Source organism: Heptranchias perlo, chromosome 2 (genome assembly GCF_035084215.1).
Source record: "Heptranchias perlo isolate sHepPer1 chromosome 2, sHepPer1.hap1, whole genome shotgun sequence".
Taxonomy (NCBI): domain Eukaryota; kingdom Metazoa; phylum Chordata; class Chondrichthyes; order Hexanchiformes; family Hexanchidae; genus Heptranchias; species Heptranchias perlo.
Window position 1 is genome coordinate 78,945,624 of NC_090326.1, and position 22,125 is coordinate 78,967,748.

Genomic DNA, 22,125 nt, shown 5'->3' on the forward strand with positions numbered 1-22,125 from the left:
AGCACAGGTTAGATGCAGAGTAAATCTTTCTTTTATGATGCCCCAAATGTGCTTTAACCCTGACCTCAAAGCACCACATCACCATCCTTATAGCTTAAGTGATAGTGCCCACTCAACAAAAATCTGTAGCTACTTGTGGGTAGCTATGATTTGGTGCCCATTAGTTACTGGGTTGAGATTGCCTTATTTCACACCAGACCCATTTATTGGATCCATCTGGCTTGGATTCAACGTCATTTCCCAGGGGTGAAAGGATAATGTTTTAACACATGTATCAACAAGTTTCCATCAAACTTATTTGATCCAAGCCAAATTCTAATGTACTAGATTACATTATCCCACTCCCATTAATTAGAATTTGAGATTAAGAAATATTAAATGTGCAACCCTAGACCAGATGCACATTAATCCTCTTACAGCAATCCAGCACACATCTACCATTTTTGCCACACAATATTGTATGAATTCTGTTTTAGAATGACAGAAAGGTAACAGCACAGAAGGCGGCCATTCGGCCCATCGAGTCCACGCCGGCTCTATGCAAGGCCAATCCAGCTAGTCCCACTACCCCCCCAACCCCCTAGCCCTGCAAACATTTTCCTTTCAAGTACTTATCCAGTTCCCTTTTGAAGGCCATGATTGAATCTGCATCCACCACCCCCTCGGGCAGTGAATTCCACATCCTAACCACTCGCTGTGTAAAAAAGTTTTTCCTCATGTCACCTTTGGTTCTTTTGCCAATCACCTTAAATCTATGTCCTTTGGTTCTTGACCCTTCCACCAATGGGAACAGTTTCTCTCTATCTACTCTGTCTAGAACCTTCATGATTTTGAACACCTCTATCAAATTTCCTCGCAACAGTCTCTGTTCCAAGGAGAACAATCCCAACTTCTCCAGTCTATCCATGTAACTAAAGTCCCTCATCCCTGGAATCATTCTAGTAAATCTCTTCTGCACCCTTTCTAAGGCCTTCACATCTTTCCTAAAGTGCGGTGCCCACAATACTCCAGTTGTGGCCGAACCAGTGTTTTAAAGGTTCATCATGACTTCCATACTTTTGTATTTTATGCCTCTGTTTATAAAGTCCAGGATCCCATATGCTTTTTTAACTGCTTTCTCAACCTGCCCTGCCACCTTCAACGATTTGTGCACATATACCTAGATCTCGCTGTTCCTGTACCCCTTTTAGAATTGTGCCCTCTAGTTTATATTGCCTCTCCTCATTCTTCCCACTGAAATGTATCACTTTGCATTTTTCTGCGTTAAATTTCATCTGCCACACATCCGCCCATGCCACCAGCCTAACTATATACTCTTGAAGTCTATCACTATCCTCCTCACTGATTACTACCCTTCCAAGTTTTGTGTCATCTGCAAATTTTGAAATTGTGCCCTGTACACCCAAGTCCAAGTCATTAATATGTATCAAGAAAAGCAATGGTCCCAGCACCGACCCCTAAGGGACACCACTGTACACCTCCCTCCAGTCCGGAAAACAACCGTTCACCACTACTCTCTGTTTCCTGTCCTTTAGCCAATTCTGTATCCATGTTGCTACTGCCCCCTTTATTCCACGGGCCGCAATCTCCGCCTACCATGCGGCACTTTATCAAATGCCTTTTGAAAGTCCTTATACACCACATCAACTGCAATGCCCTCATCTACCCTCTCTGTTACCTCATCAAAAAACTATCAAGTTAAACACGATTTACTTTGGGTTCAATTGCTACCCAGGTGTGCTGATAGTAATTTATATAAATCCTGATTCAAGTATAATATCTAAGTCTAGGAATATGCAGATTCTTTGTACCAAAGCCTAGTAAATATTCATTGAGAAGGTCATTATGAAATATGTAAAAGAACTCCAGCCCTGTAAGTAAATCTCAAATTAATTGATTTGAAAAAGACACAAGGTCCTGTGCTTACTGTTCTGATCTATATGCTGTTACATTGGACTAAAATCCACTTAGTTGAGAACAAAGTTTAAAGTAATCATATTGTTTACTACTCAAATTAAATATGGCAATGATTTAGGTAGGCAAAAACATATACTTACTAATAACCATTTTAAGACACTCTGGATTATCCTGTATGAGCGATTCTGCTTGGACAGTTTTACTTAAGAAATTCTTAGAGATTAGTGGAAATCTGACTTTAGCCAGAATATCAACCATATATTGCTGTCGATTTAGCTCATCATATTTTAACCACCTGACTGCTGCATCATATACCTACAGTGGAACAGAAATAATATACCACAAATGAACAAGCATCATATTTGAAGAGAACTCATATCCCTTCAATGTGTATACTGAAGGCACACCAAGATAAAAGGAACAATAATATTTTGTTCATCTTTCTCCCCCCCCCCGCCCCCCAAAATTTTTTTTTGAGTAAAACATTAAAATGATACAGTGGAAACATTTATATCTTACTTCTGAATAATTTTGTATTCAGGAGAAAATGGCAATAATGGATAGGCCACCTCCCCGTCTAATCCTATCCCAAAACCAATGCCAATATATAATTACATTTGCCTACATAATAGTAACTGTAATTGGTTATGAAATGCTTAGAAACCCCACTTGAATAATGAGGTTTTCTGAAGAGAGTTTGAATATGGCTGTTTGTACCTGGTCTTCTGCTCTAACTGTCAGTGCATCTTGTTTCAGCAGGTGAGTTACTCTTTTGACATCAAGTTGTAAAAATTCATCGGTTTTGTAAACTTCAGTGAAATGCTGATGAATGAATGCATCTGCTGAAGTCTTGAGCTCTGGACAGTCGAGGCATTCTGCCAACACGCTTATTCCTGCAAACAAAGACAGGTACAACCATAGAAGTTTACAGCACAATAGGAGGCCATTGGCCACTCTCTCCATACAACTGTGTGTCTTCCTCCTTTTCACATATTTATCCAATTTTCCCTTAAAAGATTCAATGGTCTCTGGCTCAATAATTCCCTCTGGCAAAGCATTCCATGTCCCAAAAATCCTCTGCATAAAAACAAAATTCTCCTAAATACTCTCAGTGACAACTTCAATTGATGACTCCTTGTCAACGAATCCCCAACCAGAGGAATTAGTCTTTTCCTTATCGCCCTACTGAAACCCTTCATAATTTTAAAAACCTCTACTGCATCTCTCTTAGCGTTCTCTGCTTCCACAGAAATAGTCCCAATATCTCAAGTCTCTCTTTTTAGTTTCTCACCCCTGCCATCATTCTGGTGATCTACGCTGTACACTCTATGGTTTTACTGTCTTTTATATGATGGGGCACCAAAATCTGCACACAGTACTCTTTGACCTAACCAATGTTTTATACAAATAGATTAATTTATTAAACATTAAAAGAATTAACACGCAATTCCTCTGAGGGACTGAATGGCCTACTCGTGTTCTTAGTGTCCCTGGTATTAAGGAACAGTCTTGAAAGACAGAAACAATCTAATTTAGCATTAAACAATAACTTGGTCAGGCAGGTTTATTTTCTTAATGGTGAGCAACTAGGAGCTGTGGAGGAGCAAAGGGATTTAGTGTCCACGTACACAAATCACTAAAAGCTAGTGCACACGTAAAAAAAAATCAAAAAGGATAATGGAATGTTGGCCTTTATCTCAAGGGGGCTGGAATACAAAAGTGAGGAAGTGACGCTTCAGTTGTACAGAGCCTTGGTCAGACCCCATCTAGAGTACTACAGTTTGGGAACTGAACCTCAGGAAAGATATAAAGGCCTTGGAAGGGGTACAGCGCAGATTCACCAGAATGGTATCAAGGCTTAAAGGGTTAAATTTTGAGGACAATTTACATAAACTTGGGTTGTATTCCCTTTAGTTTGGAAGGGTGAGGTGTGATCTAATCGAGGTATTTAAAATGAAGGGATTCGATAAAGGTAAATACAGAGAAACTATTTCCTCTGGTGGGGAAATCCAGATCAAGAGAGCCTAATGAAATGTTAGCCTTTATAACTAGAAGCTAGAATATAAAGAGGAGGAAGTTTTGCTACAGCTATACAAAGCCCTGGTTAGACCGCATCTGGAGTACTGTGTATAGTTCTGGGCACCGCACCTTAAAAAGGATTTATTGGCCCTTGGAAGGAGTGCCACGCAGATTCACCAGAATGTAATCAGGACTCCAAGAGTTAAATTATGAGAGATTCCATAAACTAGGCTTGTATTCCCTAGAATATAGAAGGTTAACAGGTGATTTGATTGAGGTTTTTTGGATTTTGAAAGGAATTGATAGGGTAGATAGAGAGAAACTTTTTCCGCTGGTGGGGTAATCTAGGACAAGGAGGCATAACCTTAAAATCAGAGCCAGAACATTCAGGAAGGAAACAATTCTTCACGCAAAGGGTGGTAGAAGTGTGGAATTCTCTCCTACATCCCATGAACGAATAAAAAAAAAAAGTAAATGCTAGCTCAATTAATAATTTTAAATCGGAGAACGATAGATTTTTGCTTGCCAAGGGTATTAAGGGGTATGGAGTCAAGGCGGGTAAATGGAGTTAGGATACAGATCAGCCATGATCTCATTGAATGGCGGAACAAGCTTGAGGGGCTGAATGTGATGTAGTTCCTAGACCCACTTTAGTTTGCAACTGGAGTTGTGAATAATTATGTGAATGAGGTTAGCGTAGAAAATTGACTTGAGATTCAGGCAGGCCTTAATGCAGTGCAAACCTAATGAGAACTGATTTACAACTGAAGATGAAAATTGCCCCAAGTGTCACCTGCATTTTCCAGCCGGGACACTAATAGCAATCAGAAGTGGGAACCCTGACGGATTTCCCTCTTCCTAATCCAAGGGTGCTGAGGCCAAATGTAGTGCCTGCTTGAGATTAGCTAACTCATTATAGTCCAATGATCAATCTGGGACCTTCCTGGTCTACATGACTTAACCATAGGAGGGAGCCATAGAATCATTAAGATAACAGGAAAAAGACTGAAATCAGATCACTGTCAACAAAAGATGATTTTTAACACTTGTTTTTCCTTCACTAGGTTTACCGTGGTCACTGTGTGCAGTGTCATTTGCCTTTACTTCTGGTTTATATCAGATTTCAAGACAATACAGGAGAAATACATGGCACAGGTTTATGGTTTTGCCAAAGGTTTGATGGATGAAAAATACATCAATACTGCACATTATATCATAACTCCAGGACAGTCTCTTTATACGGATCAATGACATACCAAGGCAATTCGAAGCATCAATTTGCTCTTTGAGGAACTCAACACACATTTTCTTCACTGGTTCAATCTGATACTGGTTTGCTGCATCCAACAGAGATTGAACATTATTGCTGTTAACAGAGATCCTGCAAATATTAAAAAAAATTGTATTGAAAACTGTAAATTCTGTCTCTTTGAAGAGAACTTTTTACATTGAATGATGTTTTTGTATTTCTATCATGCAACTCCCTTGTCCTCATTGCAACATTCAATCACTGCTTCCTCACCATTCTTCTCAGCTGGAAGGATGGGATAGGCCAACTCACAGATGAAATCAAAGTCTACGGGAAAACGCACGAGGGCCCACTCAAGATCATAGAATCATAGAACGATACAGCACAAAAGGAGGCCATTCAGCCCATCGTGCCTGTGCTGACTCATTGAAAGAGCTATCCAATTAGTCCTACTCCCCTGCTCTCTCCCCATAGCCCTGCAAACTTTTCCCCTGTTGGTGTTTGTTTTCCATGTAAGCAGTAGTCTTAATCCCATATGCCCACCCTGTTCCCATTTCCCATTATTCCCTTTTCCAGGTCACACACACAAATTGTATCCATAAAGATCATACAAATACTGTAATCTAAGAAATGTTGTGGCCAACAAGAATGTGCAATTGGTACAACATTTCTTACATGACAGTATTTTGCATGACCAGCGAAAGTCCACAACAGCCGGCAGCTGAGAAGATTGTTTTTCCCCCCCAAATCGGGCCTTCCCAACAGCTAGCCTCAACTAATACATCAAGTTTACTTTGGCATTGCTGTAGGCTGAACAACCATACATCGGGAGCTGGTGGCGCTAACATAGCAGTATAGCAAAGTATAGCCAGTTATCATACAGCATACCTACCACATCCCACACAAGCTTCATTCCTTCATACCAAATGACTACTGGAAGGGCTGTTGCCAGAAAAGCTCTCCCCTACACATATTCTGTCATGCCCTCTTATCCTACCATTCTGGACGGTGACCTGGCAAGCCATAAGGATCATCACCTAGCTCCAGGCTAGCTAGGTCTGCTCACTAAAGAACACAAGCCCCCCTACAATGCACAGGCTAACACAAATGTAAGGAATCTTACAACAACACCAGGTTATAGTCCAACAGTTTTATTTGAAAATCACAAGCTTTCGGAGCTTACCTCCTTCGTCAGGTGAGTGAGTGAAGGGTTCACTCACTCACCTGACTCACCCTTCACTCACTCACCTGACGAAGGAGGTAAGCTCCGAAAGCTTGTGATTTTCAAATAAAACTGTTGGACTATAACCTGGTGTTCTAAGATTCCTTACATTTGTCCACCCCAGTCAATCACCGGCATCTCCACATCAGGCTAACACAGCTATCGCTATTTGCTGCAAGGAAGTGTATCCCCCACGAGCCCTCCCCACAAACATATGGCTACAGCACTTGTAGGACACATCTTGCACTGAAAGAGTAATATCTGGGATCTGTTCCTGATGGCTCACTCAGCACAAAAATGCTCGTCAAACATACAAACTACCTGCAGGAGGAGAAAGCAGGACAGCAACTCACTCTAGATGGACAAGGACAATTGTAACAACCACTAGTAGGCAGACCTCCCCGTCAGTTTCTCAACTTACCTCAACCCAAGAATAAGAACAAATAAATTGCTTAAAGTTGCAATGCTCCCAGCACAAGCACAACTATGTCAAGAAACAGTACTGCATGAATGGACTCCTCTCACAAACACCAAGTGTAATATATATGTGATTATAAAAATCAAGAAATGTGAGCTTTAACTTGCCCATAGATTTTGCAGGAACTTGCAATGTTGGGAATTAAGGCATATGTTTTCACTCTACCATTCTGTGGCACAGCACAGTGCAATACATTTAATCGCACTTTGTGAACTGCGAATCATGGTCACTGGAGCCGTGGAGAACTTTGTCTACTTTTCCGAGCTGGATGCTTAAGGGGCTGGATTTAACAAAGGATTGACGATTTTTTAAAAAATGAATAATACGGAATAAAATAGCATATACTCACCTTGCCGTATATGCAAACTCCACCAGCAGTTCAATTATGTCAGGTTCAGCATCTTTGAGTTCCACTTCATAAGACTTTGATTCAAGCATATTTGCTACCAGAGAAAGAGCAGACCGTTAAGAATTACATCATTTTGGAGTAAAGTGTAAGGAGTCTAAATAACCACCTAGTGAAACTGTACAAATAACTGGTAAAAACAAACTCACTGGTAAACATTAGACTGAAAAAGTGACTGGCAGCTGCAAGCACTACTCGATGAGCTGGGATTTTTCTGTCCGACACCACCAGAAGGACATCGCACAGAATTTTCTGAATAGGAAACATAGAATTACATAGAAATTATAACAAGGAAACAGGCTGTTCTGTCCAAAAAGTCCATGTTGGTGTTTGTCTTCCATGCAAACAGTAGTCCTAATCCCATATCTCTTTATTCCCCTTTTGAGGTCACACACATATTGTATCCATAAAGATCATACAAATACTGTAATGTAAGAAATGTCACGGCCAACAAGAATGTGCAACTGGTACAACATTTCTTACATGACAGTATTTGCATGATCAGCGAAAGTCCACAACAGCCAGCAGCTGAGAAGATTGTTTTTTTGGGGGGGGGGGGGGTGGCGGTGGGAAGGTGAGAAAGTAGGAAGTTGTAACGGCTAAAAAAATCATTGTTCATTGCTTTAGGGAGTCTCAATTCAACAGATGATCTGACATGCGTAGTTTGGGTTTCAGAGAAATTGAAGCATATGTCATGTATGATAACTGTTGCAAAATAACCTTTCAAAACAGGAAGCATATGTATGAACATCCTCTATAGGCACACAATCTCGTTCTTGCAATTAGGAGAACACACAGGATTAGTTAAGCCCTGGATTGATGCTTCAACTGAGATAATTACTTCCATTATTGATATTGTCCATGCTGAAGTCAAAGTGTAGCCTTGCATAGCAAAAAGACAACACGGACACTATTTTAATGGACAGTGAGCAGTATCACATGGTCGGTAGTGAACAAGTGATTGATGTTGAGGTTTTATTTTTAAAAATAATAAACCTCTGTTTTATGACCATGTTTTGCTATAATCTAAGCGTTTAAATTGTACCAACAACTTTGTTTGGCTTTCGGATTAGGAGAAAACAGAAGCCATTGATGCAACATGGTGACCTGCAAAAGGAAATAAAAATCTACTTTAACCATTGAGTTGGACATAACAATTAGTACCTTTTTGTTAATTGTTACCTATATATTTTATGTATGAGAACAGAAAGACAGAATTGCATTTACATAGTGACTTATCACATCTCCCTAAACTGTCACAAAGTGTTTCAAAATTCTTTGGTGTCAGCCTGGGCTTAGTGGTAGCACTCTTGCATCTGAGTCAGAACGTCATGGGTTCAAGCCCCACTCCAGAAACTTGAGCACATAATCTAGGCTAACATTTCAGCGCAGTACTGAGGTGCTGCCTTTCAGATGCAATATTAAATCAAGGCCCCTGTCTGCCCTTTCAGGTGGATGTAAACGATCCCATGGTACCATCCAAAGAAGAGCAGTGGAGTTCTCCCGGTGTCCTGGTCAACATCTATCCTTCAATGAACACCAAAATAAATTAGCTAGATAAAATAGATTATCTGGTCATTTATCTCATTGCAGTTTGTGGGACCTTACTGTGTGCAAATTGGCATGTTTCCCTATATTACAACAATGACTATACTTCAAAAGCGCTGTGGAACGCTTCTGGCTGTCCTTTCAGGTGTGAAAGGTGCTACAAAAAAGCAAGTTCTTTTTTTCTTACTTTTGAAATGCAATTATTTATTATGCAGGCAAATGTCACATCCATCTTGTGCACAACAAGATCCCACAAACAACAATCATATTCATTAATTTGTTTCTGGCACTGCTTATGAGAAAATGTTTCCATGACAACAAAAAAAACCTCCCTATTCCTCTTCAAATAGTGCCATGGGATTTTTATCAAGTATGTAGCCTTTTTGTATTTAAACCTTGTTCACCAATGACATTTTATTTTGTTACAAGATAACTGAACAATTATTGCCGACTTGTACTTTGATAGAACAGCAATTTGCAATGCTGAAAGAGAATATATATCCATACAGTACACGTTCAAAGATTTGCAGTTTGGAAATGATTTCCTGAATCCTCTAGCTCTTCAGGTTGCAAATCTAACTTAACGGCATACTTTCCCAAAAAAAATACATTCTTGATTGGGTCCTATAGTTAAACTGGAACAAACATTTTTCCACAGTGTAATTAAAGGATTTTGTCAGTACACATGCATTCCATTAAAGAAAGAACTTTCATCTCTGTTTATCAATTGCCATACAATAAGTTATTTTGAAGAACAGTCATTGTTACGTATTACTACAGCCTCCAGCTTCTACTGATTAAAGAAACACATTTTAATGTTCCTATGACCTGGACTGGAAAATAAAACTTTTCCAGATTTTCAGAATAACTAGCTATCCTCAATTTTACCAACAGAAATCTTGAGGGCCATTCATAATCATTATCAGTTTCACCAAACCAATAAAGCTTTTTATTTTTCAAAAAAAGGTTTTATTTAATATTTAAACCTGTACATGGAACATCAGTCTGGTCCTTAAAAATATTCTTTTTACATCTACAAATATGAGACCATTTAACACCCTTAACCTTCCTGGTTATAAGGTGAAATCGCATGCTAAAAATGGACTCTGCTCTACCACTCAACTTCTTCAAGTTTAAGGTAACCTATTCCATCCAGCGTCGTGAGTGCCCACTCGCCACCTGCTGGGCTATACTCCAGTGCACTATTGACCTCTCAGCTTTACTCTGCTGCTGGCTGGGTCCTGGGTAGGTATCTGCTTTCTTCTGGGGCGAGTCCGATTTCTACGCTGGCTTCTGGGCTTTACTGTGACCTCCGTTTGCGCCACTACTTTCTACTGAGATTCTCAGTTGAACTGCCTTCTATTCCACTACCTAGTCTGTTTCTGCATGCTCAGTTTCTGCCATGTCCGACCTCTGCCGTATCTATGTAACCTGAATTCCCTTTGTGTCCATTCAGGTGTGCATTTTATCCGGCACTCTGGACCCCAAGCCCATTGCTGGCCATGCCCCTTTTCATTTCTCCCCTCTCAGGCCTTTGCCCCCACTACTCCCCCACAATTTCTACCCCAACCCATCACCACTCCTCTGCCTTCCTACTTGCCTGCTGCCACCCAGTCTTTAATCCCCCTTGAATAAGCACAAGGCTACCCTTTGTCGGACTCCCTACATTTTCTGAGAGGACCACCGAGGCGCCCATTATTGCTCCCTTTGCAAGCAGCAGCCCTAGCTACATTCTCTTCTCGTTTTGACATTCCCAACCAGCACACCTGCTGGAGGCTAATCTCACCAACCTCCTTACCATCCCACTTGACCACACATCACTCCTTTGGACTTTGCCAGATCAACAATCATCGTCCCTCTCCAAATTTCCCTCTAGAATGTCCGTTCACTTGCGAACAAGCCCTTGCCAGCCACAAACTTGTTGTGCATTCATTCAGTTGTCTCTGGTGCTTCCCCCCTTCCCCACCAAGCTAAATCTTCCCACAGACCCCCCCCACCCCCACCCTACCCAAACCACCATAGGAACGGGAGTGGGCCATTTAGCCCCTCGAGCCTGTTCCACCATTCAATGAGATCATGGCTGATCTGAGACCTGACTCCATATACCCGCCTTAGCCCCATATCCCTTAATACCTTTGGTTAACAAAATTATCAATGTCAGATTTAAAATTAACAATTGAGCTAGCATCAACTGCATTTGCGGAAGAGAGTTCCAAACTTCTTTGCGTGTAGAAGTGTTTCCTAACTTTACTCCTCAAAGTCCTGGCTCTAATTTTTAGGCTATGTCCCCTAGTCCTAGACTCCCCAACCAGCAGAAATAGTTTCTCTCTACCTATTCTATCAGTTCCCCCTAATATCTTGAAAACTTCCATCAAATCACTCCTTAATCTTTGAAATTCCAGGGAATACAACCCTAGTTTGAGTGTAATCTCTCCTCATAATTTAACCCTTAGAGTCTATCATTCTAATAAATCTACGCTGCACGTCCTCCAAGGTCAATTTATCCTTCCTATGATACGGTGCCCAGAAATGAGCATAGTACTCCAGGTGAGGTCTAACCAGGGCTTTGCATAGCTGCGGTATAACTTCTACCCACTTATATTCTAGTCCTCTAGCTATAAAGGCCAGTATTCCATTAGCCTTTTTGATTATTTTCTGTACCTGACCATAACATTTTAATGATCTACATAAATGGACCCCTAAGTTTTTCCCATTTAGAAAGTACTCTGAACTATCCCTTTTAGATCCAAAGTGGATGACCTCACACTTGCCTAGAATGAAATCCATTTGCCACAGTTTTGCCCATTCACTTACTCTATTAATATCTCTCTGTAATTTTATGTTTACATCTACACTGTTTATAATGCTGCCTATTTTTGTGTTGTCAGCAAACTCTATCCAGTCATCTAAGTCGTTAATAAATACAGTAAATAGTAGAGGCCCCAACACAGATTAGTGTGGGACACCACTAGTCACATCCTGCCAATTTGAGTACCTGCCCATTATCCGTACTCTGTCTCGTACCGCTCAGCCAATTTCCTAACCAGGTCAATAATTTGCCCTCAAATACATGAGCTTCAACTTTAGCTAATAGTCTCTAATGAGGGACTTTATCAAATGTCTTCTGGAAGTCCATATAAACATCATCCATAGACTTAAAAACTGAAAGTGGGGATATTGTCATGGACAATGGGGAAATGGCAGACATGTTGAATAATTACTTTGCATCAGTACTTACAGTAGAAAGAGGATAGCATGCCGGAAATCCCAAGAAAACTAATATTGAATCGGGGACAGGGACTCAATAAAATTAACATAAATAAAACAACAGTAATGAAGCAAATAATAGCACTAAAGAGTGACAAAATCCCCAGGACCAGATGGTTTCTATCCCAGGGTTTTAAAGGAAGTAGGTGAGCACATTGCAGATGCCCTAACTATAACCTTTCAAAGTTCTCTAGATTCAGGAACTGTCCCTCTAGATTGGAAAATTGCACATGTCACTCCGCTTTTTAAGAAAGGAGAGAGAAACCAGGGAATTATAGACCAGTTAGCCTAACATCTGTTGTGGGGAAAATGCTGGAGTCTATAATTAAGGATAGGGTGACTGAACATCTCGGGAATTTTCAGTTAATCAGAGAGAGCCAGCATGGATTTGTGAAAGGTAGGTCGTGCCTGACAAACCTGATTGAATTTTTTGAAGAGGTGACTAGAGTAGTGGACAGGGGAATGTCAATGGATGTTATTCATATGGACTTCCAGAAGGAATTTGATAAGGTCCCACATAAGAGACTGTTAGCTAAGCCCATGGAATTGAGGGAAAAATACGGACTTGGTTAGGAAGTTGGCTGAGTGAAAGGCAACAGACAGTAGGGATAATGGGTAGGTAAAAATTACAAAGCGATCTTGATAGATTAGGTGAATGGGCAAAATTGTGGCAAATGGAATTCAATGTAGACAAATGTGAGGTCATCCACTTTGGATCAAAAAAGGACAGAACAGGGTACTTTCTAAATGGTAAAAAGTTAAAAACAGTGGATGTCCAAAGGGACCTAGGGGTTCAGGTACATAGATCATTGAAGTGTCATGAACAGGTGCAGAAAATAATCAAGAAGACAAATGGAATGTTGGCCTTTATATCCAGAGGACTAGAGTACAAGGGGGCAGAAGTTATGCTGCAGCTATACAAAACCAGAGTTACACCGCACCTGGAGTACTGAGAGCAGTTCTGGGCACCGCACCTTCGGAAGGACATATTGGCCTTGGAGGGAGTGCAGCGTAGGTTTACTAGAATGATACCAGGACTTCAAGGGTTAAGTTACGAGGAGAGATTACACAAATTGGGGTTGTATTCTCTGGAGTTTCGAAGGTTAAGGAGTGATCTGATCGAAGTTTATAAGATATTAAGGGGAACAGATAGGGTGGATAGAGAGAAACTATTTCCGCTGGTTGGGGATTTTAGGAGTAGGGGGCACAGTCTAAAAATTAGAGCCAGACCTTTCAGGAGCGAGATTAGAAAACATTTCTACACACAAAGGGTTGTAGAAGTTTGGAACTCTCTTCCGCAAACGGCAATTGATACTAGCTCAATTGCTAAATTTAAATGTGAGATAGATAGCTTTTTGGCAACCAAAGGTATTAAGGGATATGGGCCAAAGGCAGATATATGGAGTTAGATCACAGATCAGCCATGATCTTATCAAATGGCAGAGCAGGCACGAGGGGCTGAATGGCCTATTCCTGTTCCTATGTTCCTATTCCCTTACTTCAGTCATCGCTTCAAAAAAATTCAATCAGGCTCATCAGGCATGATCTACCCTTTACAAATCCATGCTGGCTCTCTCTGATCAGCTGAAAATGTTCAAGGTGTTCAGTCACTCTATCCTTAATGATAGATTCTAGTAATTTCTCAGCAATGTTGTTAGGCTAACTTGTCTATAATTCCCTAGTTTCCCTCTCTCATCTTTCTTAAATAGCGAATGACATGTGCAATTTTCGAATCTAAAGGAACCGTTCCTGAATCAAAAAAAACTTTGGAAGATTATAGTTAGGACATCAGCAATGTTCTCACCTACTTCCTTTAAAACCCTGGGATGGTCCTGGGGATTTGTCATTTTTTAGTGCCAATATTTTCTTCATTAGTGTTAATTTGCTTACATTAATTATGATGAGTCCCCGTCCCTGATTCAAAATTAGTTTCCTTGGGGTGTCCGGTATGCTATCCTCTTCGTCTACTGTAAATACTGACGCAAAGTAATTATTTAACATGTCCACCACTTCCTTATTTTCATTTACAATATCACCATTATCAGTTTTTAAGCAGCCCACAGTGCTCTTGTCCACCCTCTTTTTCCTAATATAATTGTAAAAATTGTGTGTTGATTTTGATATCCCTTGCAAGTTTCTTCTCATACTCCCTTTTTGTAGCTCTTACTATCTGTTTTGTCACCCTTTGCTGTTCTTTGTATCTCTCCCAGTCGTCAAGATCTGTGCTATTTTTTGCATTTTTGTCTACTTTTTCTTTTAGTTTTATGTTGTCCCTTACTTCTTTTGTCATCAATGGCTGTTTTTTTGGGCAAGTAGAGCTCTTCCTCCTTCGGGGTATAAACTGCTCCTATATCACGTTAAATTCTTTTCTGAACACCTCCCACTGATCATCTTTCGTTTTACCCATTAACAGGTTTGCCCAGTTTACTCTGGGCAGTCTCTGTCTCATCCCATCCCGTTGAAGTCGGCCTTACCTAAATTTAGAATCTTAGTAGCTGTTACGGGTTTCTCCCTTTCAAACTCGATCATATCATAATCACTATTTGATAAATGTTCATGTACTGTTAGGCTGTTAACTAAATCTGGTTCATTACTCATTATTAAATCTGATATGGCCTGCCCCCTTGTTGGTTCTAGGACATACTGTTGCAGAAAGCTGTCTTGAACACAAGAAATTTGCTGACATGAGCTCGTCGGCTTAGCCCAATCTACATGAAAGTTAAAATCCCCTGTTAAAACCACTCTGCCTTTTCTACAAGCTTGTCTAATCTCTGCATTTATACATTTTGCCACTTCACAGCTGCTACCAGGGGGCCTATACACAACTCCCACTACAATCTTAATCCTTTTCTATTTCTTAATTCTACCTGTAAAGTCTCCACTTTACCTGCTTACCTCATTATATTCTCTCTTACCATTGAAGTAATTTCATCCTTAATCACTAAGGCTACTCTTCCCTCTCTACCAGTTTCCCTATCCTTCCTATAGACCTTATAACCTGGTATATTCAGTTCCCAGTCCTGACCGTCTTGCAACCATGACTCAGTAATGGCTACCATATTGTACCCTCTAAGTTGAATTTGCGCCTGCAATTCATTCAATTTCTTCCTAATACTCATGCATTTGTATAAAGAATGCTTATTTGGGCCACACACTCTAACCTGTCCTTCTGCTCTAATGTTGTTTTTCTCACACATTGCTTATCTCTCTCTCCAGATTTAATTACTTTACATCTTTTAGTTTTCCCTTTACCTGTAGTGCCTAAAGCATAATTTCTGACTATTACTCTACTCTCTTCCTTTTCATTTGTTTCAAGATTATTATTTACAGAACTTTTCCACCTGAGGCCCCCCCCACCAAACCACCATTTAGCAGCTTAAAGTCCTTGTGACCACCCCATATATCCTTTCCGTTAGGACCCTGGTCCCAGCCCATCCCAACAGTACAGTTCCTTCCTGTCCCAGTACTGGTGCCAGTGTCCCATGAAATGGAACCCCTCTTGCCCACACCACTCCTTCACCTCCCTAATCTGCTTACCCCTACGCCAATTTGCATGTGGCTCAGGTAATAATCCAGAGATTATAACACTTGAGGTCCTGTTTTTTGCTTTAGCTCTTGGCACTCTCTGAACAGGACCTCTTGCCTACTCTTTCTTATGTTGTTGGTCCCAACGACTAGATCCTCCCCCTCCCTCTCCAATATCCTTTCAAGCCAGTTGGAGATGCCCCTCACACCGGCACCAGATAGGCAACATACCATGTGGGTCTCTCGATCCTGCTTAAAAAGGATGCTATCTGTCACCCTAATTATTGAATCCCCTACAACTATCACATCACTCTTCTTCTTCTCCTCCTACTCCTGCTCCAGGGGGCCATGGTCAGCATTCGGGCTGTCCTTCCGACAGTCTTGATCCTTATACTCACAGGTAGCAAGTGCAATGTACCGGTTGGATTGGATCAGTTTCTGTGGATCCTCGCTCTCTATCTCACCTGGGTTCCCCTTAATCTGTACACTATCGGTCACACCAACCCTGTTCTGATCATGTACCTCTCTACGAGGTGTGAGTGGGGTCTGGAGCAAATCGTCCAGGTACTCCTCCCCCTCCTTTATGTGTCAGAGTATCTCCAACCCGCACTCCAGCATAATGACTAAGCTGGAGAGATTCAAGGTGGAGGCATCACCACCTGTCCGTAGTTTCTTTCCCACTTCTCCCCATGCCCTCTCAAGCTCATCTCATCCATGAAATTCACTTTCTGCTCCCTTGTCCCTATTCCCACTAAATCTCCTCTTCTGGTCCCCGTGGTTTCTGACATCATAAATAATTGCCTCGCCTCAGGTGTTGTCCACTTCCCTTTCAAAACTACCGTCACCCTCCCCTATCTCAAACAAACCATCTTTGACCCTTCTGTCCTTGCAAACTACTGCCCCCATCTACAACTTCCCTTTCATTCTCCTTAAACGTGGTGTCATCTCCAGATCTGTGCTTGTTCCTGCCACAACTTCTTGTTTGAATCCTTCCAATCAGGTTTCTATAGCATCGAAACTGCCTTACCCAAAGTCAAAGCAACATTCTCTGTCTCTACGGCACATTATTCCTTCTTGATTTCTCGGCAGCTTTTGACAGTCAATTACACTATCCTCCTCCAACACCTCTCCTCCACTGTCCAGTTCGGCAGGACTGCCCTCTTTTGATTCCACTCTCATCTATCCAAACATAGTCAGAGCATCGCTGTCAATGGCTTCTTTTCCCACCTCCACAGTGTCACATAGAATCATAGAAAATAGGAGCAAGAGTAGGCCATTTGGCCCTGTGGGCCTGCTCCGCCATTCAAAATGATCATGGCTGATCGTCTAACTCAGTATCCTGTTCCCGCTTTTTCCCCATATCCCTTGATCCCCTTAGCATTAATATATCTATCTCCTTCTTCAATATATTTAACGATTTGGCCTCCACTGCCTTCTGTGGTAGAGAATTCCACAGGTTCACCACCCTCTGAATGAAGAAATTTCTCCTCATCTCAGTTCTAAATGGCATAGCCTGCATCCTGAGACTGTGACCTCTGGTTATGGACTCCCCAGCCATCGGGAACATCCTCCTCTAGTCTGTCTAGTCCTGTTAGAATTTTATATGTTTCAATGAGATCACCTTTCATTCTTTTAAACTCTAGTGAATATAGGCTTAGTCAACCCAATCTCTCCTCATAAGTCAGTCCTGCCATCCCAGGAATCAGTCTGGTAAACCTTCGTTGCACTCACTCCATGGCAAGGACATCCTTCCTCAGATAAGGAGACCAAAACTGCACACAATACTCTAGATGTGGTCTCACCAAGGCCCTGTACAACTGCAGTAAGACATCCCTGCTCCTGTACTCAAATCCTCTTGCAATGAACGCCAACATACCATTCGCCTTCCTAACTGCTTGCTGCAACTGAATTCTCGCTTTCAGCGACTGTTGTACAAGGACACCCAGGTCTCGTTGCACCGTCCCTTTTCCCAATCTATCACCATTCAGATAATAATCTGTCTTTCTGTTTTTACAACCAAAGTGGATAACCTCACATTTATCCACATTATACTGCATCTGCCATGTTCTTGCCCACTCACCCAACTTGTCGAAATCACATTGGAACCTCTTTGCATCCTCCTCACAGCTCACATTCCACCCCAGCTTTGTGTCGTCTGCAAACTTGGAAATGTTATATTCAGTTCCCTCATCCAAATCATTGATATATATTGTGAATAGCTGGGGCCCAAGCACTGATCACTGTCTGCCACCCGGAAAAAGGTTAGTTTATTCCTACTCTCTGTTTCCTGTCTGTCAACCAATTCTCAATCCACACTAGCCTCTTGTGTGGGACCTTATCAAAAGCCTTCTGAAAATCCAAGTACACCACATCCACTGGCTCTCCCCTATCTATTCTACTAGTTACCTCAAAAAACTCCAGTAGATTTGTTAAGCGTGATTTCCCTTTCATAAAACCATGCTGACTTTGTCCAATCCCATTAATGCTTTCCAAGTGTTCTGTTATCGCATCCTTTATAATAGACTCTAGCATTTTCCCCCACTACTGATATTAGGCTAACTGGTCTGTAATTCCCTGTTTTTTTCTCTCCCTCCTTTTTTAAATAGTGGGGTTACATTTGCCACCCTCCAATCCGTAGGAACTGTTCCAGAGTCTATAGAATTTGGGAAGATGATCACCAATGCATCCACTATTTCCAGGGCCACTTCCTTTAGTACTCGGGGATGTAGATTATCAGGCCCTGGGGATTTGTCAGCTTTTAGCCCCATTAATTTCCCTAGCACTATTTTTTTTTTACTAATGCTGATTTCCTTCAGTTTCTCCCTCTCACTAGACCCTCGATTCCCTAACATTTCCGGGAGGTTATTTGTGTCCTCCTTTGTGAAGACAGAACCAAAGTATGTGTTTAATTGTTCTGCCATTTCTTTGTTACCCATTATAATTTCCCCCATTTCTGACTGTAAGGGACCTACATTTGTCTTCACTAATCTTTTTCTCTTGACATATTTATAGAAGCTTTTACAGTCAGTTTTTATGTTACCTGCTAGTTTACTCTCATACTATATTTTCCCCCCTCTTAATCAATCTCTGTCCTCCTTTGCTGAATTCTGAACTGCTCCCAATCCTCAGGCTTGCCGCTTTTTCTGACAATTTTATATGTCTCCTCTTTGGATCTAATACGATCCCTAATTTCTTTTGTAAGTCACGGTTGAGCCACCTTTCCTGTTTTATTTTTGCGCCAGACAGGAATGAATAATTGTTGTAATTCCTGCACACGTTCTTTAAATATTAGCCACTACCAATCCACCGTCATCCATTTTAGTAAAGTTCCCCAATCTATCATAGCCAACTCACACCTCATACTTTCGTAATTTCCTTTATTTAGATTCAGGACCCTAGTTTTGGATTCAATGACTTCACTCTCCATCTTAATGAGGAATTCTATCATGTTATGGTCGCTCTTCCCTAAGGGACCCCGCACAACAAGATTGTTAATTAATCCTTTCTCATTGCACAATACCCAGTCTAGGATCGCCTGTTCTCTAGTTGGTTCCTCAACATATTTGTCTAGAAATCCATCACATACACACTCCAGGAATTCCTCCCCCACAGTATTATTGCTAATTTGGTTTGACCAATCCATATGCAAATTAAAGTCACCCATGATTATAGTTGTACCCTTCTTGCATGTGTCTCTAATTTCTTGTTTAATGCCCTCCCCTACATCTCCACTACTGTTTGGGGGCCTATAGACAACCCCCAATGTTTTCTGCCCCTTGGTGTTTCTTAGCTCCACCCACAGAGATTCCACATCCTGATTTTCCGAGCCAATATCTTTCCTCACTATTGCATTGATTTCCTCCTTTACTAACAACGTTACCCCACCTCCTTTCCCTTTTTGCCTGTCCTACCTAAATATTGAATACCCCTGGATGTTCAGTTCCCATCCTTGGTCACCCTGCAGCCATGTCTCCGTAATTGCAACTATATCATAACCGTTAATATCTATCTGCGCTGTTAATTCATCTACCTTATTGCGAATGCTCTGCGCATTAAGACACAATGCCTTTAGACTTGTCTTTTTAAGATTGCTCGTCATCTTAGTATTATTTTGCACTATGGCCCTATTTGTTTTTCGCCCTTGTTTTCTCTGCCTTCCACTATTGCTTCTTCCCTTTCTGTCTTTTGTTTCTATGCTTGTTTCCTCCTCCTCTGTCTCCCTGCTCAGGTTCCCATCCCCCTGCTAGTTTAAACCTTCCCACAACAGTCACCTCTTGTGTTAACCAAGGATCCATAAAGCTTCTAACACCTCAACCAAATGCCCTACTATGTGTGTCAGCTGTGGCTCAGTTGGTAGCACTCTCGCCTCTGAGTCAGAAGATTGTGGGTTCAAGTTCCACTCCAGAGACTTGAGCACATAATACAGGCTGACACTCCAGTGCAGTACTGTCGGAGGTGCCGTCTTTCGGATAAGACGTTAAACCGAGGCCCTGTCTGCCCTCTCAGGTGGATCCCATGGCACATGACGTTCTCCCTGGTGTCCTGGCCAATATTTATTCCTCAACCAACATCACTAAAACAGATTACCTGGTCATTATCACATTGCTGTTTGTGGGACCTTACTGTGCACAAATTATCTGCCACGTTTCCTATATTACAACTGTAACTACACTTCAAAAAGTACTTTGGGACGTCATGAAAGGCACTATATAAATGTAAGTCTTTCTTTTCTTTCTATATTTAGCCTGTACATTAACCTATACCTATTGATGCGTATCAGTGTGCTATTCGATCACGAACAGTTGCCACTTCTAGGTATCAGCTTAATTTGTAGCACTCGCGCACACTTCAAAAAGTACTTCATTGGCTGTAAAGCACTTTAGGTCATTCCTAATACAGAGACAACGAGGCTAAATGTAAAGAAAGAACTCGCATTTATATACAACCTTTCACAACTGCAGGACATCCCAAAGCGCTTTACAGCTAATGAAGTACTTTTTGAAAGGTGGTCACTGTTGTAATGTAGGAAATGTGACAGCCAATTTGCACATAGCAAGGCCCCAAAAACAGCAATGAAATAATGACCAGATAATTTGTTTTTAGTAGTGTTGGTTGAGGAATAAATGCTGGCCAGGACTCCAGAAGAACTCCCCTGCTCTTCTTCAAGTAGTGCCATGGGTCTTTAACGTTCACATCTCATCCGAAAGACCTCCGACAGTACAACGCTCCTTCTGTACTGCATTGAAGTGCCAGCCTAGATTATGTGTTCAAATCTCTGGAATGGGACTTGAACCCATTACCTTCTGACTCAGATGCAAGAGTGCTACCACTGAGCCAAGGCTGACATCTTATAGAGCCCTTCTCCACCATTTCCACCACCCCCCTAAAAAGAACAACTGTTGCTCCAGCTAAGATCAGCACATTCTACAGTACCACGTTACATGTAACCTCTTTGGGGGGGGGGGGGGGGGGGTCTCAGTTATTAAAAAGAGTACAAGACTTTACGGCACCTTCAAATAGCAATTAACACAAGAATTATTAGTTGCCAGGATAAACAATTTTTCATGTCTTCGGAGGATTTGTGCCATTGGACAGCTTTTCCCCGTTATCATATATTTTAATCTTACTTAACCCTTCTCATAAAAAATTCCGTACCTGTTTTCGCATGTTATTCATGACACCCATAAAAGTTGCCAGAAGCTTGGCTTCCTCTCTGGCTGCGAATTTCTTCTCACTTTTCTTCTTGATGGAGCCTTTCTCTGTCCCCACAGACGCCATGGCAACATTGAGGGAGACCACGAGTGAGGTCAGGTAAGTACCAGGCCAGGCCAGGACTGTCACCAGCGATCAGGGAAAATTTACACACGGGATAAAACAAAAAGGTCACAGGGCCTGAGGAGATTATCAGCTACAAACGCCAAAGCTCCCCAAAGGGAAGTGTAATCATCTCAACGAGAACAACCTGCGGGGAAATAACTAATTATTCTTATTTTTAAGGCAGCTGATTGCACGATGGTGCAATTGTTGGTTGGTTGGTTGGTCGAAGGCAGAATAAGTTGGCAGTAACTGTGTGACAGGCAGGGCTGTGCCCGGTGAACGCTGCTCCTTGCTGCCTTCAGTTGGAAGCAGCCCCGAAGCCGCTGTTACTCGGTCTCTTCCCCCTCCTCCTCCTCCTCCTCACCACTCGCTCCGATTACCCGGAGATCAACAACTACTGCGGCAAGAGGAACCTCCGCAAAAAGAGAAAGAAAAATCAAGCCACAAATAAAATTCCTCGCCCTCAGCTCGCTGGCGCCCTCTTAGGATGTCACAGCCTCCAGAGCCAAGCAACTAGGGTCGTGAGAGTTTCATTTCCTTTGGTATATTCACTCTACCTCTCACAAATACAATATCTTAATTGTTTTTTGGTCGACTTATTCTCCTCAATATGTTCCATCAAATTCATACAATAATGCTAAGAAATTTTATATTTTTTCTTTTAAAAAATCTCACTA

At 41.5% G+C, this 22,125-nt stretch overlaps 1 protein-coding gene across 1 annotated transcript in view; it reads right to left on the bottom strand.

Moving 5' to 3' along the window:
• The window catches only part of klhl7 (kelch-like family member 7), a 35,931-nt gene extending 14,114 nt beyond the window's left edge, over positions 1-21,817 (bottom strand). Inside the window, exons 1-6 of the mRNA XM_068003553.1 lie at positions 21,287-21,817; positions 7,441-7,543; positions 7,235-7,328; positions 5,193-5,317; positions 2,635-2,810; positions 2,058-2,232 (exon numbers count right to left, since the gene is read on the bottom strand). Of these exons, the coding sequence (XP_067859654.1) occupies positions 2,058-2,232; positions 2,635-2,810; positions 5,193-5,317; positions 7,235-7,328; positions 7,441-7,543; positions 21,287-21,409 (796 nt within the window). The 5' untranslated portion in view covers positions 21,410-21,817. The remainder of the gene's footprint in view (positions 1-2,057; positions 2,233-2,634; positions 2,811-5,192; positions 5,318-7,234; positions 7,329-7,440; positions 7,544-21,286) is intronic.
• Positions 21,818-22,125: the final 308 nt, after the last annotated feature.